General features: G+C 38.1%; 1 protein-coding gene across 2 annotated transcripts; it reads right to left on the bottom strand.

Annotated features, from left to right (window-relative positions):
- Positions 1 to 1,411: 1,411 nt before the first annotated feature.
- LOC104599075 (uncharacterized) lies at positions 1,412 to 24,872 on the bottom strand. Of its 2 annotated transcripts, XM_010261439.3 has the most exons (11): positions 24,414 to 24,872; positions 20,594 to 20,795; positions 20,399 to 20,487; positions 20,111 to 20,196; positions 19,851 to 20,013; positions 19,609 to 19,732; positions 6,844 to 7,001; positions 5,605 to 5,689; positions 4,945 to 5,157; positions 4,794 to 4,855; positions 1,412 to 4,278 (listed from the first exon to the last, which is right to left on the bottom strand). In XM_010261439.3, exons 1-11 carry the CDS (start codon positions 24,704 to 24,706, stop codon positions 1,974 to 1,976), a joined length of 3,780 nt encoding a protein of 1,259 aa, XP_010259741.1. In that variant the 5' UTR covers positions 24,707 to 24,872; the 3' UTR covers positions 1,412 to 1,973. The 2 variants fall into 2 exon arrangements, with proteins under 2 accessions (XP_010259741.1, XP_088754466.1); XM_088898340.1 differs by lacking the exons at positions 20,399 to 20,487; positions 20,594 to 20,795; positions 24,414 to 24,872 and having other exon boundaries at positions 19,851 to 20,009.
- Between the last annotated feature and the right edge of the window lie 1,590 nt (positions 24,873 to 26,462).

A 26,462-nucleotide genomic window follows, 5' to 3' on the forward strand; every position in this document is an offset into this window, starting at 1 on the left:
TTGGGTCAATCCAGGTTGGTCGGTTTGGTCGGGTTGGGCCTTCTTATGAACAGCCCTACCCACCCCCATTAACGGAATGCCTATAGGTTCTGTTACCATTTTCGATTGGCCCTCTGCCAGAAACGATCAACCAACATTCTAGACACGCTACCAAATTGGTTTTTGTGGGCTTTGCTTGATATGAATAAGCTCTTCTTTGATTTTTTTTTTAGGCTTTAAGAAGTTTTTTCTCCTATTCATTGAGAGGCCATCAGCCGCCTGTACTGTAGCCGTAGTGACTTCAATGAATGCACATTTAAGGAAACTACAAAGAGTATAGCTCAAGTAAAGGTAGACTGGGTTGACAGAGAAATAAAAAGAAAAAAAAAAGGCAAATTAGTTACGTTTGTAGGATTTTAACCCATATCTAATATATCAAACAAGTCACAATCTTTATTTACGTTTTGCATGCGTTCATGTATTATATCATTTTTTTTTTCTTATTTTCTCAAGGCTTAAGCCTCATTCCTGTGACACCCCAATCGCCTCGCCTCTGCCTTTTAGTCTTTTAAAACCAAACTATAAGTTGCACATAAAATAACCTGGCAAATCAAACAAAAGAAAAGCTACAAGTGAACCAAATTATAAATGTTAATTAGGTTAGTTTTGTTTTTGATATCATATAAATTGAGTATAGGCGAAGGCCAAGTTCAATATGCTTAGATCTTCCGGCTAAATAAATAATGGCGGAACGAAATCAACAAGTGCAGTCCAGTACAGGCGCTTCAAGTTCACAGGTAATACGTTTCCCACTTGGACATGTGGCCTTCACTTCCCAAATCCCCAACCAAAGACCTTACAAAGTCCGGAGTATTAAACCAGGTCATGGACAATTTATGCCTAATAGCGAATTAAGCTAGCCCGTGAGCTAATTCGTTCAAGAACAAGAATAACTGCATGGTGTCTCCAGGGTGGGCAAGAAATTTAGCCTTGCAACCATGAAATTTACCTTAGACAACTGGGGCTAGGCCTAGACAAGCCTGGAGAGGCTTGTTCAAGTATTGTTACAATGAAGGTAATTCATATGGTTGCAGCAGAACTCGTAGTAGAGAATCCAGTTAATTCATGCCTCTGGATCTTATAATGCCAGATCTGAGTAGATTCTGACCACAAAACAGTATTACACAACGAATGCAGTTTATCCAATGGTGTGAAACTCAGCCATCTGATCTGATCCCAAAAATTGACCACACAACAAGGAAGCACCTAGGCCACGAAACACTTCTGACCAGGGAATTTAGGTTAAAACTCTCCCATACCCAAATTCACCACTCAGTCTTTACATGCAAGCAGCGTTTTTGGGGAAAATCCTATCCCACTTCTCCCAAATTCCACCCAATACAAATGCACACACAACAGATTAGAAAACGAGTAAAAAATATAATGTAGATCGATTTAAAAACACTGGCATTTTTTTTTCTTTTTTTTGCTTTAGAAATATGCTGTTCAGTTAAACATGGCAGAGGAGCTTAACAGATTTCTACAAATAATGGAAACCCATATAAATCTCCCAATCCACCATTTCTTAATGGTGGAACCATGCAAAAATATTGAAATGGAAGATGAAAGAATGCAGCTAAGTGTATAATCAAACAACAACCAGACAGCAGCTACCTGTTTCTACTGGTCTTGGACCCAATATCCGAAACAACACTACTAATTCTGTTTGCTCAATTGATCAGCTCTTAATTCACTTGTTTCTATGCCTCTGGTAGTTATTTCCCTTCCATTGTTAAAAAGCTGAGTTGAAGGGGCCATCTTCACTCCCAAGGAACCACTAACCATGCCTCTTTTGGGAAATTACCACTTGTGGTTATGAGCTTCCTTGGAGGTTTTTCAAGAAAAACATGATAAATTAACCAAGGTGAAATAAATCAATGGATTCCTGCAAAATCTAACCAGAAATCTTCTGCCATTTTTGACAGGGTTACAATTCACCCATCAACCAATCTATTGCAATTTGCTTCTACCTTATGATGAATAGTTTCACCAAGATCTTGGAATTTCCTATCTCCATTTGAGGAATTCTTTCCTAGTGGCTTGCCAAGACATGGAAAAAGTAATTGCATACTGTCATCCATTGGCCAGTCCTCTCCTTTCCTGGAGAGTGCCATTTGTCCTGAATCAAAGCCACGGATGTTGCTACCATTCTTCTCTTTAGGAAGAAGCAATTCATTACCACCATTGCAATAATTGTTGCAATCATTACCAGCTTCACCTAGTCCTTTGTTGGCCTTCTCACCCTTACTCAAACACTTCTCATTTTGAGTGTCAACCAAACTAGAAGATGCTAATAAAATATCACAATCTGGGGAATTTTCAGCATGATTGTTAACCTTTCCACTGCTTTGATGAAGAAAGCCATTTTCAACAAATCCATTGCAGTTGGTATTAACCTTGCAAGAACCTGCTGTAACAGGTTTTCTATGGGTGTTCCCATTACCATTCAAAGATTCATTTCTATTTAGGAAACCAGGAGTTAATATTGGCTTCAAAGCTGCCTTGGTTTGGGATGAAATCACTCTGTGATCTTTAACCTGCTCATTGTTCTCATAAACTATCTTCTGTCCTGGATCACAATGATTAGCATTTCTCCACTGCTCATAAGAAATAGTAGATTCAGCATATCCATTGTAGTTGTGAGGATTGCCAACTTCACACTGTTTATGGGCCATTTCATCCATATTTAGATGTTCATTAGGTTGTTTCTTGACAAGACTAGGTGATGTTACCAGGTCACTGCGATCTAAAAATATTGTATCATTGTCTTTGACCTCGCCAGTGATTTGATGAGAAGAAGCAGGTTTAGCAAGTCCATTGCAGTTAACGTCATACTTGCAGGAAGGACCAATTTCAAGTTCCGATGAAGTTTTCTCATCTCGATTTGGATACCTTTTTCTGGTGCCTTTGTCCAGAAAACCAAGAGAAAACAATGGAGTCAATTTTATTCCAGGGTTTTTCGCTGGCCCTTGTGGTAGCATATTGTAATCCAAAATATCACTGCTATTTTCACAGAACACCCCCTGCCCTGTATTGCAGCCGGCATCAGAAAAACCAGACAAAGTGTCTCCGTTGCAGCTTCCATTCAAGAGATTTCCAACCTCACCTACTTCTTTATTTACCATCTCATCCTTGTTCGAACATTCAAGTTGTTTCTCAGAAGAAATAGATGTCAATTGGCTAAAAAACTCTGAACTACTATTAACCTCGACAGTGCTTTGATTAGAAAGACCACTGCACTTTCTTTCAATGGTACAAAGAGGATTAACTTCATTGCATCCAATTATGGCTTTCAGGCCTTTTTTCAGGGACTTGATACTGGTGTCATTGTTAAGAAAACCAGGGGGGAAAAGTGGCTTCGATTTTTCTCTGCAACAAGAATTGTCCCTAGCCAATTTTGAAGCTTTAGGTTCCAAGGATTCATGAGAACATTTCTCTGACTCGACTGTTACTACATTATCTTCATTAGTGTTTGTCAATGATTGAGATCTAGCAGGATCATTTGTGCCCAAAATTCCAATAACCGAAGAAGCATCAGGAGGCTGAGATGTTGCACAGACATCTTTCTGACTGCACAAATCTTCATTTGAAGATTCAAATGACACAAAACAATTGCTGTAATTACTCACTCCATGCCCATCCTCACAATTGGACCCCAGGCCAGAAATACTGTTGGGCATTCCATTTTCCAAACTATGAACCTGAATTGATGATGATGCTTCCCATATAGAAGCCAATTGTGGATATCCTCCCTGCACAAATTCATCGGGAGCACCAATTTCTGCTGGAAAGCATTTACTGCTGTGACCATGGACATTTTTCAGACCCATCGAAACTGAATCAGGATTATCCAAATTCATATCCTCTGAAAACCCTTCCTGCAAGAATTCAACAGAAGCTGCTTCTGTTGGGATAGAGTCGTTACTGCAGCAACCTTCAATATTCTTCAAACGCAAAGAACCTGAATCAGGACAATCCACATCCATATCCTGTGGGTGTTCTTTTGCAGGTTCTGGATGAACACCAATAGATGATTCTTCTTCTGGATTCAAATCCTCTGAGTGTGGAACATCAGAAAATTGGCAGCCATTACCACCAACAGAATCAATAGACCCAGGAATGACTAAGGAATCAATTGGTTGTGAACATGGTGGCTTTCTTTCTGGGGGCTCTTCCACCAGCTGCAACTCATTTGTTGAAGATTCCAGGGGCTTGACAAATGTTGGTCGCACACAAATCCTATCCAAGAACAAAAGAATAGAATCATAATCATTCTGAACTCCTTATTGTGATCCATATGCCATACATACAAGAAAGCATCCTCCGCAAGTTTACATGAACATAGGGTAGACATAACTGATCAGAAGACAAATCTCAAGTTATTTGGAAAATATGTTGCAAACTTTACCATGGAACAATACATCAAGATCCAATGTACGAATCCTGTTGCCTAACAAATAAAATGTGCATACACATAGAAGAGAAGGAATTTTGGTAGAATAAAATATATGGCAGAGCTAAGGTCTCTCAATCCTCAACAAAGGCTACAGTAACTATTGTACATCAAACTACTGTTCATCAATATGCAGATCCAAAAATAACACTGGATCAAAAACTATAGTCATCTTGTTAGATGGACAAATAGGCCATATACAATTCAAGAGGTAAGAACTATCAAAATTAATAGATTTAAGCCCTTCTCCATGCTATAAATATAAAGTACTCTACGGCTTGTGGAATAGGAAAAAAAATACCTGCTATATAATAGCATATAAGCTCCCTGGGAAAGTACCTCATCCAATTCTACAGTCATGACCTGTACAAAATGACTGAAGAGGTCAACAACTATTCAATTAAATTTTCTGAGCAGGTATTTTACCCTTCTGTGTCAGGAAGAAAGAATACCTTACAGTCATCAACCCGGTACCACTTTCCACGAAAATCCTTGACATAGCAAATGTAATGGCCAAAAAATGATGCATTCAGCATGTCCACATGAACAACAACGGCATAAAGCCTATATAAATCAGCACCACCTCTTGCTTCATTCATGTATGGACCAAGGTCAAGAGTCTCAGGGAAGGTAACTTTCTTGTTCAATTTCCCAAACCTCCCACTCTGAAATTTATTAAAATAATAGCAGTCTTAGCATCAACTAAGATCTATTTACACTAGATACAAATTTCAATAGATAAACTTAAATTTTTGTATAACTGAAACAAGTGTAATTGAGATGGGAATGTTGAGATGGATGAATGGAAAGACTATATCAGAAATAAGTGCATTAGAGAGGACTTGGGAGTAATTCCAATTAGTAACAATGCCTGCACTAGTAAGAGTGAATAGGTGCAAGTGAAGGCTCTAAAAGAGTAAAAGAAAGAAACCAGCCAAAACATGGTCTGAAGTGGGTAAAATTATGTAAAGACTAATAATTTGCTAGAGCATAATGGTGGATAGGATTATGTTAATGGACATTGTTAGATGACACAATATTTGATATCCTAAAACAGTACAAATGCCCTATAGTTCTAAACAAAATGCATAAAAAGCGGTTCTAGTCAGGACCTGAAATCTTTTAAGAGCAATGGTGAGAATATTTGGAGCCTGGTGAATGGTAAGACGTTTCCATGCCTTGACATACTCATTACACCTGCAAAAAGGAGTAATTGGCAAATATGGAAATAAGAACTGAAATAACAGATAGGCCTAAAATCAATACAATTTAAACAATTTACGTCAAATGGTCCCATGGTAATATGCAAAACACATTTCATCTGAAAGGAAAATAAATTGCGGTTCTCTGCAAATATAATGCTTGAAGGTCAAAATATTATGGATTTGTAACAATAGTTGCATTCAGGAAGGTAGAGTCTGGGTTGAGGTCCAATATAAGCACCAACCATAGAAATTGCAAACAATATCGAAATCCAAACTAAGATGATTAACCCAATTGCAACCTACTAAAATTCAACACAGGCTGTCAGACCTTTTTTATTTTATTTTATTTATTTATTTATATTTATTCTTTTCACATTTCTCTGGCAGAGAGGGGATTCATGGTGGAGAGCCTAAACCATGTTAATAGAAGGAACAAAATAAGCCAAGGCCCAAGACAGGTTAGGTTGGACTAGGTTGTACTAGATCCTGGAAGTAGAGGGAAGCATCATCGTCGAGGAAGACTTGAAGAGTAAAATACGGAAAGAATGGGAGCCACCTGAAGACAATTTTATAAAGCTAAATTTTGAGGGGAGCAGCTTTTGTAATCCAAGACCCTCGAATTTGGGAGGGGCTTTAGGAACAAGGAAGGTAATATACTAGCCTTGTTTGGGTCCGGTCAGCATAGAAGATTTTACAAGAGCTGAACTACCTGCTGTTTCATATGGAGTAAAAAAGGAAAAAGAGATAAAATTAGAGAGACTAATCACTGAAGGGGACTCTCAAGTAGTGTTTATGTGGATTAGAGCTGAGAAGAAAGTAGTTTAGACTCACAGAGAGATTATGAAGAAGATTAAGTGGTTAACAAGAGACCTGTTGATAACTGATAAGTACTGACTGGGTACCAAGGGCTTGGTTGATTCTCTAAGCAAGGAATAAATAGGGGCCAGTTGCATCGGGCTCAATTGTAATCATTTGTAATTAATTGTATTGGGGTGAGGTAGGAAGTTCTACCTCTCCCTGGGGCACTGAACTTGTACATAATTTCTGTTTGTATTAAAGTTCTGTTACCATTCAAAAAACTTTTGTACATTGTAAAGAAATAAGAATGTAGAAAAATTCAAGATGAGGTCAAAGAAACATCCATACCCATCACATTTATACATATTTTCCCCATCAAGCCACTCCTTGACAGTGAATTGATCTAGGCACTCCTCCAGAGATGTTGCGTCGCCATGAATTTCAACAGTTAAGTCCATCATATTTTCACACCGATTTGAGATCTTATTGCATTGTGTACATATCACCTGAAATAAAAAGAGAAATAAGAAGAGGGAAAGGAGAGATCAGCCTTATTAATGCATAAATCAATTACACCCTGAATAGAAAATATGATTTAATAAAGATGGTGGGGGGGAGAGAGATCAAAAATCTAACTAGGAAACAACCATAAAGGAGAATGAGAAGCTCATTTTCATGTACACAAGAATATATAAAATTCATGGTTCAAAGTATCAATACTATCTATATGCAAAATTTGAATACCAAGAGTTTTAGTGAGCCAAAACTTTTTTTTAACATTTTGCTCTGACATTTTGACAGTGACAAAAAGATATGATATGCCTGATATGGGGAGTATCATATGGATACTTTGAACCTTGATAAAATTCAGAAGGTTGCTATTAGCATGCCCTTCTTAATTGAATGCCAAGACTACCTAAGCATGAAAACTATACTGTAAAATAAGTGGAAACCATGACAAGATTAGGAAACCAAGAAAGGGGGAAAAACCCATATTCTAAGATGTAAAAATTGGTAAAATAGGCATTATAAGACATGCAAAATGTCACCATAAATAATAATTTGGAACAGAAAACCCAATAACATCCTTGGTACTATATACTGATGCAAAACAAAGAATAAAATCTCCGCAACTATATACATTTCATGTTCAACATTAAAATCAGATAAGCAAAGTTATCAATGTTAAATAGTTTATTATTACCTCTTGTAGGGGGCAAGTTGATCCTTCCGTAATCATGGTTACATTTGTAATTTATTTATTATTATAAAACCTAAAGAAAGAGAGATGGGCCTCAATTTTCTTGCCCCAATTCTTTTTCTCTATTTTTCTCTTCTCTCATTTTCACTGTTTCTTTCACTTTAAACCATTTGATCCTTTGAATTTAATAAACAATTTGGTATCAGAGCAATGTCTAGACATTTTTTATCATTGTGCATCTATCAAATGCTGACATCATCATTGTCATTAGAAGATCCCAGCAGGCCATATGGATGGTGGTGACATCAAAACTCAGAAACCCTAGATTTCAAATAAGGATGACTTTGAAAGAACTAGCAAATATCAAATATGTTGGAGATTGTTTGGACACTATTGAGAATATTTTCCAAGTAAATCATGAAAAACATAGTTTGGATGTTTTGCAATGTTATGATCTGTATGGAGTTTTTTAGAAGGTGCCTGATATTTGTGAAACCATCAAAAGTAATCAAATGCAACTTCATGAAGTTTAGAGTTCTCTGTGAAGATTCCTCTCCATATTTAGCACCCAGCCCTATGTTTCACTTTTTTGGGATATGTGATCTATTTGGAATGGCCATTATGCCTTAAAACCTTCTCTAAGAAACCCATTCTACTCCAAAGCCACATCTTCTCATGACCTCTTCTAGAAATGGCCAATCAACAAAACCATAAGCTTTCTCCATATCCAACTTGCACAAATGTCCCTTCTTACCCGCTTCACAAAACTCCTGAACATATTCATTGGTGCTATAAGAATCCAATCGGTTATGTATCTACCCTTCCAGGATTTATAAAATCAAAACTGGAAGGACCTCTTTAATTCTTAGCGAAAGAACCTTAAGAATTATTTTGTAGAGACTCCACACAAGACTAACCGGTCTGAAATCCTTGGAATGCATCAGGTACCATCATTCCAATTGATATTCCTAATCCCTACCACTATTGTGATCCTATAAATGACCTTGGCATTCCTATTTCCCACCAAAAGGGTGTCAATGCATGCACCACAAAACATCCTATCGCCCACTTGTCACATGACTTTGTTTCACCTTCCTTCCATGCTTTCTTGTTTTCCATTGACAATGTCTCCATCCCTACGAGTGTTGCAGAGGCCTTAACCATCCCGGAGTGGACATGTGCAATGCAGGAGGAGATTAATACTCTACACAAAAACAACACATGGGAATTGTTGGATCTTCCTGAGATATAGGAGCCAGAATGGTGCAAGTGGGTGTTTTTAATAAAATATAAGGTAGATGGAACGGTGAAAAGGTACAAAGCTAGATTGGTGGCTAAAGGGTATACTCAAGTGTATAGGTTTGATTATGCAGAAAATTTTGCACCAGTAATTAAAATGGTCATTGTTTGAATCTTCTTGTCATTGGCAACTAATCTTAACTGAGACTTGCATCAATTAGACATAAAAAAAAAAAAGCTTTCTTGAATGGGGATCTGGAGGAAGGGGTTTATATGGTTCAGCCAACTAGATTTCGTGATAAAGGGGGAGAAGGTAAAGTGTGCAAGTTGAAGAAGCCCCTGTATGGGCTGAAGCAATATCCTAGAGGCCGGTTCAAGAGATTCCACATGGCTACACAGCATAGATTCAAGCAATGTCAATCGGATCATACTCTTTTTTGTTAAAAGGCTTCTTGGCTACACAGTTTAAAGTGAAAGATCTAGGGCCTTTTTGTTATTTCCTTGGAATTGAGGTTGCCTTCTCAAACAAGGGTATCTTCATTTCTCAAAGGAAATATACCCAAGACCTCTTATAGGATGCAGGTAAATTGGGGACAAAGCTGGCTGATACACCCATCGACATTAATCATAGACTTAGTGACTGTAATAGCAAACCTCTAGAGAATGTTAAATAGTTTCAAAGACTAGTAGAAAGGATGCTCTATCTATCTATGACTCAGCCTGACATTGCATATGCAATGGGGGTTCTTAGTCAGTTCATGAACTCTCCTAAGGTTGCTCATCTTGAGGCTGCAGAAAGGGTCCTCAAGTATCTAAAGAAGGTATTCAGGGACAAGTCTTCTGTTTAAAAAAAATATGACCATATGAAGGTGGAAGTATGCATGATGCACACTGAGCTGGATCTATGGATGACAAAAAGTCCACTAGTGGATATTGTACATTTGTTAGAGGAAACCCAATTACTTGGAGGAGCAAAAGGAGTAGTTACAAGATCCAGTGTAGAAGATGAATATAGAGCCATACCTCATGGCGTGGCTAAAGTTCTTTGGATCAAAATCGTGATGGGAGAGTTGGGCTTTAACAGTCCTATGTCACTCTACTATGACAATAAAGCAGCCACTAACATAGTTGCAACTAAAAGGGTGATGTGTGTACCACCCTATGTCAACTAAAAGGGGCAACTTCTTGATGTTTTGACTAAGGGCCTTCATATTCCACGACATAATGAGTTATGTGACAAGTTGGGCACAATTGATTTGTATAAAATCAAAACATTGCAAAAGTTCCAAAAAGTGTAAAAAAAAATCAAAGTATTTTTTTGATAAGTGGTAATTTTATTAAAGAAAAAAAAAAGAGATTACAATTTAAGGGTGGCAAGTCGTCACCCAAGAACAACACCATACTAAGATCTAAGTAAGCTTTCCAAATTACATATTTGAAAACCCAATACCTCCCCTAACAAAAAAATCAAAATAATTAAGAAAATATTAAAAATAGTATTAATTAAAAAATTCACAGTTTAATTTAAACTAAATGTTTTAAAAAAATCCTATTAGCACAAATTTAAATAAAATACATAAGCATAACATATAAAACATATTCAAAGTGAAAATGCAAAAATAAATTAAAAAATAGCATTCAATACATATTTGAAAACCCAATACCTCCCCTAACAAAAAAATCAAAATAATTAAGAAAATATTAAAAATAGTATTAATTAAAAAATTCACAGTTTAATTTAAACTAAATGTTTTAAAAAAATCCTATTAGCACAAATTTAAATAAAATACATAAGCATAACATATAAAACATATTCAAAGTGAAAATGCAAAAATAAATTAAAAAATAGCATTCAAAACATATTCAAGCATGTCAAATTTTTAATTTCTTTATTTCTTTCCCAATTGTATTATTTCAAATAGTTGATGTGAATTACATCTTTCATTCCTAACTCTACAAGTCGCCTTTGTAACAAGCCCCCAAGCCCTTTGAGACAACCCCAAACAAGTCTGTGTCAGGATCTTAAAATTCTCAACCCTAAAAAATGATTTTATAATTTTTAATTATTTTTTAGAGAAGGTAAAGTAAAGTCATATAAAGTGTTCTTTAAAATTCATATTACAACTGTACTGCATATGTGCAAATTTATAGCCAGAAACTAGACATCAGATCTGAGTGTATTCAAAATTTTCACCCAAACCAAAAGCAATGTCAGCCCAAGTTTTGTGCTATGTATGGGATTATCCAAATAATGTAAAATAGTCAAAACACTGATCAGATCTTGTTGAACTACTCTTTGACTGCTATCCATGAATGCAAAGAAGCCCTTGCCTGCTGACACAACTCATCCAATCCTCCGCTCCTCCCTTCAAAAGTTCTCCTGTTCCTCTCCTTCCACAGTACCCAGCCTATTGCTGACAGTATTGTGCTCCAAAGCAACTTCCCCTTCTTATTTAAACCCAGAATCTTCCAGGATTTCACAAGATTAAAAAGGCTTCTAGGCTGACACCAACACAGGTTCAACCTCCTATGAAAATGGTTATATAAGGAGCCACAACTACTTTACAGTGCACAAACAGATGGTTGATTGACTGTCCTCCTAGCCAGACAAACCGCAGTCCATAGAATCCAGCACCAAGCTTCTCCCGTCTAACTGTTCTTTCAAAAGACATTTGCCCTTCACAGCTAACCACGTCAAGAAGCTTATCTTGGTTGGGACTATAGAAGTCAAATGTCCCTCCAAGGAAATCCTGAGGGAGAGGGGGCTCTTTATTCAGGTAGAAGGATTTCACAAAAAGTTTGCCATCTTTGCTCCATCTCCACCTTCTTTCATCTTGAAGGTCTTGGGTTGGTTTGTGATTTTCAAGCAGTTGCAACGAACTCAACAGATCTGAAATCATTTAACTGACGCCTAAAAGTTATACTCCAACTTCCAACACGTCCAACCCAGTCACACAGCTCAGCTATCTTAAAATCTCTGTTTCTACTATCAGCAACAAGGAGGGATAATCCTCCCGTCCAGGTCACTGCACCAAGCATCTTGCTGGAAACAAATCGTCCTTCCACCTCCCACTTTTAGTTTTACTCCCCGGATAAACTTTGGATACACATTCTCAATTCCCTTCCAAACTGAACAGCCAAAACTAGAAGTACTACTGTCTGGATCCCAGCCCTCTCTACTTAAGCCAAACTTCTCCACTATTATAGTTCTCCATAAGCTCTGTGACTCGGTGTTAAACAACCAAAACCACCTGCCCAACAAGGCTTCTTTTTTTTTTTTTTTGATAGGTAAAAAACGAAAATTTCATTAAAATAAAAGAAAATGATGGTGACAAGGCATCACCCAATTACAACCATGAATGCAAGGATCCAAACTCAGGAAAAATTTTCCAAATTACATATCTGAATTCCCAGCACTTCCCCTATATTTTCGCCCAGCTCCTCTTTATCAATATGTCTAAATTCTGGATGAACCTTAACCCAATCAACAACCGATTTGCTTACAGCAGCTACCATCCTGTCCATGATGTAGAATTTGGCATCAAATATTCTTCTATTCCTCTCTGTCCCGATGTTCCAACAAATTGCAAATGGAATGCAACTCCAAATCACCTTCGCCTTCTTAGAACCTCTTAAATTTGGCCAAGAAGAAAAGATTTCTGAAGTTGAGTTTGGATGAAAATCAGGAACCTCAAACATTTTGGTGAACAGTCTCCACAGGTAGTCAGCAAACTTGCAATTAAGAAACAAATGTCTGACATTCACCTCCTGTTCCTTGCATAGACAGCACCTATTTGCCATACTGAAGCCTCTTGATTTTAGATGATCCACTGTTAGAATACTATCCATGGCCACTAGCCAAGCAAATGCTTCTACCTTCGGGAGAACTGGATTTCCCCACAGTCCTAACTGATTTGGTTCTGAACTGCTTCTGCTAAGGGCAAGATAACAGGATTTCACTGAGAATTTTCCATTTGAGCATTCCTTCCACCAGAGTTCATCCCTCGTTTGAGGAGAGATCTTCGCCTCCTTAACACCTGCCCAACAAGGTTTCATTCAGCTACCTTAGCCTCCTTACGCCCAAACCAGCTGAAGCCAAAGGCTTGCAGACAAATTCCCAACTTGGTCGATTTTTTGCTTGCCTTCCTTCCCACACCATAGAAAGTTCTTCTCCAGTTTTTCTAGCCTGTCTGCTACCTGCACTGGAATTGGAAATAAAGACAAGTAGTGTATTGGAAGGTTTTCCAATGAGCTTTTTAACAAAGTTACCTTAGCTCCTCTAGATAAATATTTTGCTTTCCATCCAGATAACTTCTTCACCAATCCTTCCACTACTGGCTCCCAAATGGCTCTGGAGATACATTTTGTCTCAATAGGAAGATCCAAATACCTTGTCAAAAGCTTTCCCACTTTATTATAGCCCAACTTGCAGCAAGGTCTTGTCATTTTGAATATTTTGAACTTCACCTATAGGAAAATTTTTACTTTTTTGGAATTTAACCCATAAACCTCACACTAATTCAACCGAAGCTATAATCATTCGAAGATGCACCATTTTCTCCTTTCTGGCTTGAAGGAAAAGTAAAGTGTCATCAGCCTATTGTAGCAAGTCTACCTCAGTACCCCATGACAAACTCTAAAACCTTCCAGGTAACCACCTTCCAAAACCTTTCTTGTCAACCTTACTAAAGCCTCCACAGCACATAAGAATAACAGGGGGACAGAGGGTCTCTTGTCTTAGTCCCCTAGAGCTCTTAAAGAAATCAGCTGAAACTCCATTGAAGAGTATAGAGAACTTTGCAGTTGAGGTACAAACCTTGATCCAGTTCCACCACTGCTGGCCCATTTTCTGAAGAACCTTATCAAGAAAATCCCAATTTACTCGGCCATTAGCTTTCTCTGAATCCATCTTACAAACAACCTCGGGACTTCCTTTTTTATCTTAGAGTCTATTAATTCATTTGCAACCAACACACCCTCCAACATCATCCTCCCGGGAATGAAGACACCCTGTGAGGCTGAAATAATACCTGATAGAACCTTCTTCATCCTATTCGCAAGTGCCTTTGCTAACATCTTATAAAAACTGCCCACAAAGCTTATAGGTCTGAAATCTATAATTTGGGTGGGGCCATTAACCTTAGGTATTAATGTTATAAATGTGGCTTCAAACTCCTCTAGAGAGCAGCATTTTTAACAAATTCCTTCAAAACATTCCTAACATCAGCCTTCAAAAAATTCCAGCACTTCTTATAGAATAGCATTGTAAAACCATCATGCCCAGGTATTTTATGTCCTTCCAAACCAACAATTACCTCCCATACCTCCTCTGAAAAAGGTTTCTCAAGCTCAAGTTTCTCAACTTCTGAGATAGAATAAAAAAGAATCTCTTAAGGCCTGCTGCCACTTCCATTCTTTACCCATTCCTGAGCATTAATTAGCCATCTGCCACCCATCTGCCATTCTTCACCCATTCTCAACTTCTGAGATAGAATAAAAATTTCTCTCCTACAGCAATTAGCCATAGCATGGAGGTACTGTGTATTTCTATCCCCAGCCTTCGGCCAAGTCACTTTATCCCTTTGCCTCCATTTTAACTCATCTAGAGAAGCAATTCTGTCATACAAAAGCTAAGCCTCAGCCCTTTCAACCTTTTCTTCAGCTGACAGATCCCCCCCCCCTCCTGTCCAGATCCCCTATTGTTTTCAGAAGCTCATCCTTCCTAGATTCCACAGCCTTGAAGGTGTCATTGTTCAATTCCAAATCTTTTCTTTCAACAGGTGTAGTTTCTTAGCCAACATATGTGAATCCAAACCCTCTACTTGGAAAGGCAGCCACCAAAACTTCAGCTTGTCTACAAAACCCTCTTCCTAGAACCACAAATGTTCAACCCTGAAAGGCCCAAGCTTCCTGCTTAATCCCTCCCCATACAACACAATTGAAGTGTGATCAGATAGTGTTCTGGGTAGAGATTCTTGATATAGGTTTGGGAACCTAGCCTCCCACTCAGTAGACACCAAGAATCAGTCCAGCTGCACCAAAGTGGGATCTTCCTAATAGTTCGTCAAGGTAAATTTGGCACCAGACAGAAGTAAGTCCACCAAGCTGTTTCCATTTACAAAGTCCACAAAAACCTCATCCCTGCAGAATTGCAAACATTCCCATTCTTTTCATGTGCAAATCCGATGATGTTGAAGTCTCCAATGCACCAGGGAATGGACCTATTTCCTCTTATCTGGTTGAACTCTACCTAAAAAACCAGTCTCAAAGAATCATCATTGGGTCCATACACACCTATGACAATTCCCTAAAACCCATCTTTTCCAGAAACTTCGATCAAGACTGAGAACTCCCCTATTAAGTGGTTGTGGAACTTGTAAGTTTTCGGAGTTCCAAATCACCAAAATCCCATCTGTCCTCTCAACGTCTACTCATTTTTAATTAGTAACAGAAACTTTATATTAAGAAAAAGGAACAACAATTACAGGATCCAGGGGGAGAGGTAAACTCTCTTAGCTCTCCCCAAGACAAAAAAACATCACAAACAAGCCCACAATGATTGATCCCTTCCCACCCCGTCTGGCTAGAAAATCAGCAAAGGAGTTAGCACTCCTTTTAACCCACAGTAATCTCACTTCCATGCCTCTGGATAACCATTTGAATTTCTTTTTTTTTTTTCATTTACAAATCCCCACAGACCATCCTCTTCTTTTTCTAACCATCCAATGGCTATCTTGGAATCACCTTCAATAATCAAATTTATGAATATTTAACCCTTTTGCTCTTTTTACCCCTTCCAGAACAGCCAAGATTTCAGCTCTGAGAGAATCTCCTACTCCAATTGACTCCAAGAATAAAGCGATGACCTGTCCTTGCTCATTTCTGAGTACACCTCCAATAGGATTGCCTTCACTGCTCCCATCAAAGTTTAGTTTTATATACCCCACAGCTGTTGGAGACCATATAGGATTGATGACAGCTTTACTTGGTGCTGATTTAGCCACTTCCTCCCAGTTATTGAGTAGCAAACATGTTGATATATCCTATAATATTTTCAATGATTTCACCCACTGAACCACCCTAGCTGTGACAACCTCAAAAATGGCGCTTCTACTTCTTCCCTTATTAAGGAAGGTCCTTTGATTGTTTTCTTCCCAAATGGTCCAGAAAATAGCAGCTCTAGTACATCTCCAAAGAGCTTTCCCCTCTTCTTCATCCCACTAACAGCCAAGTAAAGAAACAAGCTGTGTATATCTAGGGGAGGAGTCCACCTACAACCAAACAAAGAAACAAACCAATTCCAAATAGAAAGAACAAAGGGGTAGGAAATTAATAAGTTGTAGCAAGTCTCACAATTAGCCTCACAAAGAATGCACCAGTTAGGAGACAGACACCAAGAGGGTCTTTTGCTTTGAAGCAAACCACAGGGTATTAATCTTCCCCAGAAAAACTTGTGAACAAAAAGTCCCTATTCTTGTAGGAACTGGCTTTCCCCAGACTTCTTTTACAGGAAAAGGCAACCCAAGACTTTCAGAGGGTTGGACTAAGGCTCTAAAGAGAGAGGCACAAGAAAAGGAACTAAAGGGTGTTAGAGTCCAAATTCTGCTATACGATTTAGTAGGGTCCAAGAAAGCCCCTTGTAAGAGGTAGATCAAATCCAAAACAATTTACATTTCTAAATCTCTAAGACACTTCCTAAAGCCTAAATCCCAGTCAAACCCTAAGACTGAATCAACAGGAACCAAGAAAGAGGATACAGGCTCGTCCTTAAAACTTGAAATAGAGAACAAGGACGGAAATTGGAATTTTAAAGGTAACTCACCCATCCAAATATGTTCCAAGAACTTAACTCACCCATCCAAATATGTCCCATGAGCACAAGTTGTACCTGATGAAAGTTGAGAAGAGAGATAGGATGGCATGTATTGACCTCCATGGAGAAGCATTTGTAACCCGAGTCAGCACTCCAGCATCCCAACCCTCAGCCAACAGCCCATGAATGCTACGGTTTACCTTTTTTTTTATAATTAATGCTACGGTTTATCTTTGCCCACAATTTATCCTTTGTCAATTGGCAGCCTCCAAGACCACTTCCCTAGGAGAGCTAGATTTCTCTTCTAAAGATTCTCTAAACCTAAACCACCACCACTTCTACTCCTATAGACTCTTTCCCAACTAACCCTATATTTCTTCTTCTCCTCCCCAGGTTCCCACAAGAAGTTTCTGATCAATTTTTCTAACCTTCTGCTCACACCCACTGGGACTTTGAAAACAGAAAGGAAGTAAATAGGTTGGTTGAGACTGTTGGTTGGCAGATTTGCCAACCTTCAAACCTGACCAAGACTGGCTTGACACAACCCAAGCCTAAGCCCGACCCAAGTTGTGTTGGGTTAAGCTCAAGTTTGCTTGGGTTGGTAAACTTAGGTTTGACCTCATATTGAGCTAGGTCAAATCCCAAGGTTTGCATCTTAGTGTTGGGCTTGGGTTAACCCTTAACCCAACCCAACCTGCCCAAGTTCCAGCCTTAATGGTAAATGTTGCCTTCTTAATCTTCTCCATACTAAAAGTTATAAGAAGCAAATGTTATGTAAAAATGTCAAACTCCAATTCCATGTGTTCGACATGGACACGTTATCCATTTAGGAGACACCATGCAACACCGGTAGTACCTCTATACAATGGTACTTACCACTACATTGTAGTAGCCCTAAATTGCATGGCAAATGGACCACCGTTTAGCAATAGATGTTTCTATTACAATTAGAGTTACAGATTTCACAAGAGTTATGAAAAATACAAATTCTTCTCTTTGGGAATTTCAATAAGGAACTCATTGGATCCCACACAAATCAATCAGCCTTGTCAAAAAATCTCTCTTGAATGGTTCAACACTCCAATTAAATTATAGAAAGTAGAAACTTGGACAATTGATCTGAGTTTGAATCAATAAATGGTTCCCTCTTCTCTTCAGTTTTGCTCCTCCAACCCAAGTCAACACCCAACCTTCACCTCCTCAAAACAAAACAGGTCACCAACGTGGCTCTCTTCCTGGCCATCAACGCTGCCGTGTGTCGTCAGTGACTAACTCCCCTTTTACTCCCAGCTCTTTTCCATCCTCAATTTCCGCAACGACATTGGCACATCCTTCCCCAATTTCCTCATCCCCCTCTTCTGTCCCCCCACGCTCAGCAGAGATAACCTCCTCAGAGACCAACAGGTCTACTGATCCAAACTGTACCTGGTTTCTTGATATGCTGCATCCACAACCTCAGGTTCAGGCAAGACACAAACCACTGCAATATTTCTGTCAAACTGAGAGCATAAGCACGTATCTCCATCCAAAGAAGAAGATTGGTACCCAACGCACTCCACCCCTGTTTCTCTAACTATCCTCTTGTTACCATTCTTATCAAACTCGGCAATCACCCAAACCCACCTTTCCCCCTTTTTTCTCGGTTAAGTCTCTCCTTCCCAACATCCCACACCTTTAAAATTTTGGCATATTAAAACCTAATTTTTTTTTGTACATTCTAACTCTATGGGGGAGAATTTCCTGATGAAAAAGATTTGGAGCAAGCCTGTTCAGCCCAAAGTTCCACGTGTTGTGCTGGGAAGTGTTTCTTGGAAAGATAAATACCTATGATATGCTTAAAAAAAAAGAAGGCCAAACATGTTTTTATCTACTAATTTATGTTTCCTGTGCAAAGCAAGTGGCAAAACATTATCCCACTTACTACTTTCTTGCCCGTTTGTACTCTATGTTTGGAAATACTTTTGCTCTCTCTTTAGGTGTAGGTGCCCTCCTCATGATGTGGCAAGTTTCTTTAGCTCAAGTTTCCAAAGGCAACCAAAGAAAAGAGGAAGAGTAATGTGGAAGGCAGTTAGAGAAGCAGTAGTGTGGACTTTTGGGAAGAAAGTAATGGAAGAATCTTCAATGAAATAAGTTGGCCCAAGGAGGAGTTAATAGACATTATAATGATCAAAGTAGCATATTGGGTAAAGACTATGTCACTATGGAGATTTTACAAGACTTTCCAGTAAATAATATAATAAGAAAATGGGCTGGCCAAGCCCCTTGAATTGACAGGGTTATCTTCAGGGGGAGTTAAACACTTCCTACTTATGAGCCAGAAGAACTGCAAATGGGATAGCAGATTCACTAGGAAAACAAGGGGTTAATAGACATCGTTATTTTGGGCATTAATGTAAATCTTATGTATTTTGGGTGGCTGTAATATCTCAACCAAGGTTCAAAGTATTGATATGTATCGGCCGATACGTATTGTGCCAATGGCTTGCCGATACGCCCCTCCAGGGGTTGTATCGGGTCAGCCACCGGTTCAGAGGGTAGTTGGGCCTTAAACCGACCCCTCTGAACCGGTTTTGGAAAAAAGTAAATAAAATTAAAAAAATGTACCGACACAGACCGATACGCCCTACCGGCGGGCGTATCAACCCGTGTCAATATTTGGAACCTTGATCTCAACCACATGTCCTAAATTCTCTCATTGATTTAACAAATCTTCTTCTTTACTAATCAAAAAAATAATGGTAGGCCTCTAAAACAATGAATAATCAGATAATCAACATTTCTTTATAGCAAGTGAGAAGGCAAATAACTACAAAACAAGATAAGATAAATATTTCAAGCTCAGAAAATTAGGAAGATTCACCTCAGACTGGAGGTGGCCACCAAATATATGTTGAATAAGGGTCGTCTCTTGAGAGCTAGGAGGGAGAACCTTTTCTCCCCCAAATTTGTCAAGGCATACTGACTGCATTGTATCAATAGCAAACCTGAACAAAAGAACATGCTTAACAAACCATGATGGAAGATTCATTTACTAAGTTTAATTGTAGAAAATAACTTCAGATGCCAGAAGCAAGATCTAATTAATCAGAAATCAAGAAGAACCTCATGAATTCATGTGCATCCTCCTGCTTTCCATAACCAAGGTTACCACCAATATTAGGTAGCCGGGATAGAATATTGATTGGTGAAAATGGATGCAAACTTTGGCTTGCTCTTTCAACATGAGTTTGAAGTTCACATAAGAAGCACCAGTCATTCCGCCTGCCTAAAGAATAAGAAACAATACAGAGAAGGTGAGGAAGTTTTGAGCCTATGCTAAAGAAAACAGAGTGAAGATTAAAGAGTTCAGTGCTCTATTTTACATTCTCTCCTATGGCCTTTCTCCAACAAGTAAGCAACAAGGGGCCGTGTAAATCCAAGACACTGCAGAACCACATTTGCAAAGCAGCTACACAGTGAAAGCACTTTATCAGTATTTAGAAACAAGATATAGCAAATATATCAGTTTCTTTTGATTTTTTTTTTTTTGAGTAATTAAAAGCAAGTCATAGTGCTTCAAGACCCAATTTAACATAAAAGGTAACTTTTAAGGTAGTTAAACATTCATACTGTCAAAATAATGAGAACAGATCAATATAATAGGCATGAACCTGTTTCCACAATTTAGAAGGCCACATGGGGGGAAACCCAGCTTGTCCCAGCTGAAAAGTTTCACAAATTCATCATATGGAAACAGAACCTGAAAATTTGGATTTTGCTATGAGTTGAATTCAACTGAAAGAGAAGAGTCAACAAAACCAATTAAAACTTGAACTTCCAGTATGCTATATAAGCCAATCACCCACCTTCTTTGACTGCTGAAGCGCTTTGCAGGTTTCATTGCCAGGATCCATTGAAGCTGGACCATTTAATTTACCTCCATGGCTGGAAGTCCTTCTCTCGAAACTACCACTGTGTGGCTTCAAAGCTACATTGCCAGCTGATTTTAGTTCCTTGCATTTGTGTTTGTGAATTTTGTTCCAATGTTCCCTCTGACAAGTTTCAGAGCTGAAAAATCAAAAGAAAAGACATCTCTGAACTTGAAAATTCAAAAGTAACAAGAAGTTGGAAGTTGAGAGAACATCCAGATGGAAGTCAACAACTGTACGCAGGAAAATTAAACCAGCAAATAAATAAACAGTAAACAGATATCCTAAGGGATGAAGGTGAACCACAGAACAAAAGAGAACATAACAATTAAATCTGTAAGTGCATACAAGAAATAAGGTATGTGCCTCGCCTAGGCACCATGGGTGGCAACAAGTCGAGCTTTTCACAAGCTGCTTGAGCTCGGCTCGTGAAAAGCTCGGCTCAGCTCGGTTTCAGCCGAGCTCGAGCCTACTAGAGCTTAGCCTCACGAGCCGGCTCTAATATATATAATATATATAATAAAAATATTATAATTATTAATGATTATAATTCTTAATTTTTAAATATAAAATAAATTTTTTATATATAATTTTTATTTTTATAAAATATTTTTATAATAAAATTTTTATAAAATATATAATAAATATTTTTATAAAATATAAAACGAGCCGAGCTCGAGCTTATAAACTTTTGACTCGAGCCGAGCTCGAGCTCAAGGTTCTGGCTCGAACCGAGCTCGAGCCTTATAGAATAGCCTCGGACCGAGCTCGAGCCTGGTACTTGGCTCGAATCCACCCCTAGCCCCAGGCACAGCACTTTCAAAAGGCACACCTAGTGCACCTAGGCATGCGCCTGGTGCACCTTGTGCTTCATCCCAGGCATGCGCCTTTTTTATCTTGCGCTTTTTGTTCTTTTTTGAACATAGCAACTGGATCGGGGCTCAAAAAAATATATTCTATTTGTTAACGTTCTGAGAACCCCCTGTTTTGCCAATGTTGTTCATTCAGTCATCCTAATAAAATATCTTCTTAAAAGTCCATAAAATTATAAATTCATTTTTTTTGTGTAAGGATTAAGAATTTATGACCCTAACATGGATCGTTTAGGCCTGCCTCGAGGGCATTGGTACAAAGGTGGCTCATAGAATCAAGAATGCAAGATGTTTTAGATCACATTAGCTATTTGAAGTCATGCAATTGAAGAAAAAAGAGATTGTGGGTTTTACATGCTTGAAAATGTTTTATATATTTAATTTTATTTTTAAATGTTCATTTGAATACGCTTTACATGTTATGTTTATGTATTTTAATTTTAGATGATAGGTTTTTGAAAATTTTGTTTTAAAATTTAAGTTTATATTTTTATTAATATTATGTTTAATATTTTCTTTCATTTTCTGCATTTTTTTAAATTTCCTGGCATTTTTTGTGTTTTTGCACCTTGCTTCAAAAAGACCCATGCCTCACCTTGCACATCAAGCACAAATTGCCCCTTGTGCTTTTCAAACACTGAATTGAATTGGTTGCAAGCCATCACTCCAACATGGGAGGCATGGGATCAAACCCGCATATCTACATCTACAAGCTCTTGGTGGTATGGCCAATGGGCCTCACATGCATCATGCTGGACTTGCTTTATCCCCACCCTAAAATCCCCAGTAGCATACTATGTAATACCAAAAACCAAGAACCAACACTACACACCATAGAGTTGTTACCTCCTCAATAGATTTACATACTCATCTACAGCACCTATCCAAAAAATGAGTGTGGCAGAAATGAGAATTCTTAAATGGTTTAGTGGTAAAAATACAAAGGACGGGTCAGAAATGAAGTTATATGAAGGAATCTAAGAGTAGCTCCAATAGGCAATAAAATGAAAGAGCATAACAGAGATGGTTTGGTCATGTGCACAGAAGATCATCTACATTACTTGTTAGAAAAAGGGATAGAAGAGCTAGGGACGGACTGAAAAGTACTTTGCTAGAAGTAATAAGAAATGAGTTAAGCACCCATAATTTAACGATGAACATAGCACTGAACAGAATGGAATGGAAAAACACAATTCATACAGCCAACCCCATATAGTTGGGACAAGGCTTAGATGATGACTTGTCTTACACTCTTACCAACCTCTTTAATAACAAACTCCCACAATTTTCATCCAGAAAATTTCAGCCAACCTATCTCCCTCCTCTCAAAATCTAAAAAAAAAAGTACTTTCCTTGCAAGCTTCTCAAACCAAGAGCCCCAGAGTCTTCCCAGCTTGGAATTTTTTCAACCACCACATTAATATCAATCTGAGATACCATGTATCTTCTCAGAAGAGGAAATCCAGTTGATTACAACTGTGCAATCTCCTTCCACCACAAAATTATTTCAGCACAAAGAATATGTAAATTTGAAACCATGAAATAGTGCCAACAATTTTGATAATGAACACTCTCTTCCAGCCAATAAAGAGTCAGTTGCCTACTTGCTGCTATTATTCTCTTATTCTTACAAGACTACTTAATCAGGCTATTTGAGAAGTCTTTGGTAGTGCCCCCAGACTTGTAGTCTCTAATCTTTAATGATCCATCAAAGGATACTCCAACAGATGTAGGATCTTGTGTCATCTTGCGATCCAAGGTGCTTATGAAAGGAAATGAATCTTCAGATTTTTGAGAAGGAAACTTGATGGAGGAAAGAAAATTGGGAAGATCAAGAGGCTTAATTTTCTTGGACCCTTATTTTGAAGGATTTTAAAGACCTAAACTTTAGTTACTTCTGAAATGATTTGTAGAATATTCTGTCCCAATCCTTTGGTGATATGAAGACTGTAAAGTTGCATAGGAGTAGGGGTGCAAGTCGGGTTGCCAACTTGAAGAACTTACACAGCATCAGGCTGGGGCCCTCAGCCTGGACCTATTCAAGTTTTAGAAAATGTTCAACCCAAGCCCGCCAATTTGCAGCCCTAAATAGGAGTCATACGATGCTCACCATGTAAGCTATGTACAAGGGACCTCTGGTCCCTCTAAGTCTCAATAGGATTAGAGTTAACCACAACTGCCAACCATTCTATTAGTCAGCATTCCTAATCTGCAGAAAGGACTTGGTATTAAATGAACCATTCAGTATATGCATAGCTTTGTTCAGGTAGACCATGTCCAGAACAATGGCTATCTGCCTTTTTTTTTGTCTGGCAAAGATTGTTCTCTTTTTTATCTTTTCCTCCCCACAATTTCTTGCAGTGATTAATGGGCTTCCAGGAATAACTTTTCCAAAAGGCATGTTCTACTGGCATGTCCTATAAAACCTTCCTGTAATCAGTTCAGTTAATCCATCCAACGACCAACGATCTAGGTTCAAGAACCACCTAAAAGCAAGGTATCAACCCAAATTGTCATCGTCCACTGTATTACCCCAGAGGAACAAAAGGAAAAATACATAACTACAGTAAAAATCAACCAAATTTTTGAAAGTGTAAGAAAAGAAAATTGATTTAAAAAAAGGGAAAAACTTAAATCCCAATAAACAAAAGAACTCAAGAATAAAAATCAGAAACCCAAAAATCAAAACAAACGAAGTAGTAGGTAACCCAGAGAAACAACTCATAAAGGCAATCAGATCTCTGATACGTTCGTATCTGCAATGAGAAAGAGAATAAAAAAGAAACAGACTAGTTTTCCTCCAAGAAACACCTAATAATCTAAAAAATAATCAATAAAAACTGAACTTTACAAAACAAAAGAATAAGAACAAGAAGAATGCTTACCAATATCGAACAGTCTTGCAGCCAGAACACTTCTTTCTGGCCGAATTGCCGCACATGGCGCATAACTGACCACCGCCATCAACGGCGAGCATCTCCTCGCCAGTGCCCAGGCTGCCGTCACCCGTTGCCACGACTCCACCACCTCCTCCCCCTCCGTCGAAATTCGCGTCGACGACGAAATACTTGGATGCTGTATTCTTCACCAGGTGCAAAAACCCGAGAACAAATAGAAACGCAGTGAACACGAGCTGCAAGACCCAAGAGGGATCGAGGAAAAGACCCGAGACATGCATCTACGCCTCCACCTTCTATCTATGTACTCAAATTTATAAACTTTCATGGATAAATTGGGAAACTCTCAGAAGCTGCGAGATCGGCCTGTTCCCCTCTCACACGCTGACTCTCTAGTTTCTTCTTCTCTGTCCCTTGGATCTCTCTCTCTCTCTCTCTCTCTCTCTCTCTCTTCGTATGTTGTTTGTTTCCTTTATTTGCTATGTGGCCTATTGGTTTCCTAATTTGCAATTGCTTCGGTATTCCGAGGCTTTCCATGGAGAATGCCCCATATCGTTTTCTTGTCTGGGAATGAAACTGCCCCACTAAGGGGTTTGAAGTGACTCACAGTCATCTGATTGGTATATTATTAACCAACAATTTCATCAAGGAAACATAATGTTTAAGAGTAATGGGCCCATGGGCCCATTCATTTAAGAGGGTGTTCTTTAGTGGGCCATTGGATTGGATAACATGGATTAGTTGATTGCTTTGTTTATCCAAACAAGTCTCTCTCTTTGTGGTATGAACAGGACTTAGTAGTCTTCTTGCATAGCCAAAGAAAATTTTAGGGTTTTTGGACAAATGAGAGCTCAGGGTGAAGAACCTCCAACCCACCTAATAATGCCTCTAATAATGGAAGAGGGGTCAAACTGTCAAAGAGAAAGCTTTTGAAGAAGAGTCACCTGATTAGAATAAATGTGATTGATCACCTGATTAGAATAAATGCCAGAATCCAATAAGGGCCCTCACCATGGAACCTGAGGGGAAGTTCTAAATAAAATTTTCTTTTAATAAACTTACCTTCTATTTTTCTGATTTTCTTTTACCTTCTATAGTTAAGTTGATAATTGTACTAACAATGTCAAGTTCAAGGTTTTAAAAGGTTAAAGGAATAGTTTAGACAGAATGGCTAAAATGGTGAGGCATAAACTTTAAGTGGTTGTGAGGCATTAAGAAAAAGATTAGTTTAAGTTTATAAATTATACATAACATAGAAGTTCATGAGAAACGAGTTATAACCTTTAAGAATTAAACAAGATGGTTACTATTCAACTAACAATCATAATCCTTTTTTTTCCATTAAAGTCATGGTCACAACTAAAAAAAAAAGAAACAAATTAGCTGATTTGATTTGTGCAAAAAAAAACAATAAAAAGAAAAAAAAAATCCATTAGGAAGAGATATGAGAAAAATAACAAACTTGGGGTGTTATTATTAGAATAATAAGAAAGAAATCCTACTTGATTTAACCAAGAGAAACATTAAGAGAAATTAATAATAAGAAAGAAACCCTTTTTTGAACTGAACTCTCCTAAAACATTAAGAGATATCAATTCATCCTATTGGCTTTTAAGTTTTACTATTTTATTTGGCCCATACTAACCAAGGTGCCTCTCTCATATATTCCGAACTATAAAATATATTTTTGTATTAAATCGCTAAATAACCATTGATCATTGATGCCTACACCTTTTGGCAAACTAGGATACATGTTGTTGACCCCGATTAACCAAACTTCTTACAAATTTTCCTTCAATTTTCTGAGCCTTTATTATTCTTTATCAAACCAAACACAGCCTGAGAGGATATTGTTTCCATGTCTTCCTATAGTTGGGTGATATTAAAGTACACATAGTTATTGGGTAGACAACCTAAATAACATAAGACATGAGACAAAAATGGATTGTGTTTTCCTTGTTATATTCAATTATTTTTTGTTTTTGTGAGGAACAACCTTTGATAAGATGGCACCTAATAGAATGGAATGGTGAAACT

The sequence above is a fragment of the Nelumbo nucifera genome, chromosome 2 (genome assembly GCF_055504915.1).
Source record: "Nelumbo nucifera cultivar China Antique chromosome 2, China Antique-T2T, whole genome shotgun sequence".
Taxonomy (NCBI): domain Eukaryota; kingdom Viridiplantae; phylum Streptophyta; class Magnoliopsida; order Proteales; family Nelumbonaceae; genus Nelumbo; species Nelumbo nucifera.

What these genes read in the sequence shown, in the direction of transcription:
- LOC104599075 (XM_010261439.3), bottom strand. Translation starts at nt 24,706, where the DNA reads ATGCATGTCTCGGGTCTTTTCCTCGATCCCTCTTGGGTCTTGCAGCTC. An exon ending in CGCTTCAGCAGTCAAAGAAG is followed by an intron (nt 20,488 to 20,593) that starts GTGGGTGATTGG and finishes CCAAATTTTCAG; the next exon opens with GTTCTGTTTCCATATGATGA. An exon ending in ACCGGGTTGATGACTGTAAG is followed by an intron (nt 4,856 to 4,944) that starts GTATTCTTTCTT and finishes CATTTTGTACAG; the next exon opens with GTCATGACTGTAGAATTGGA.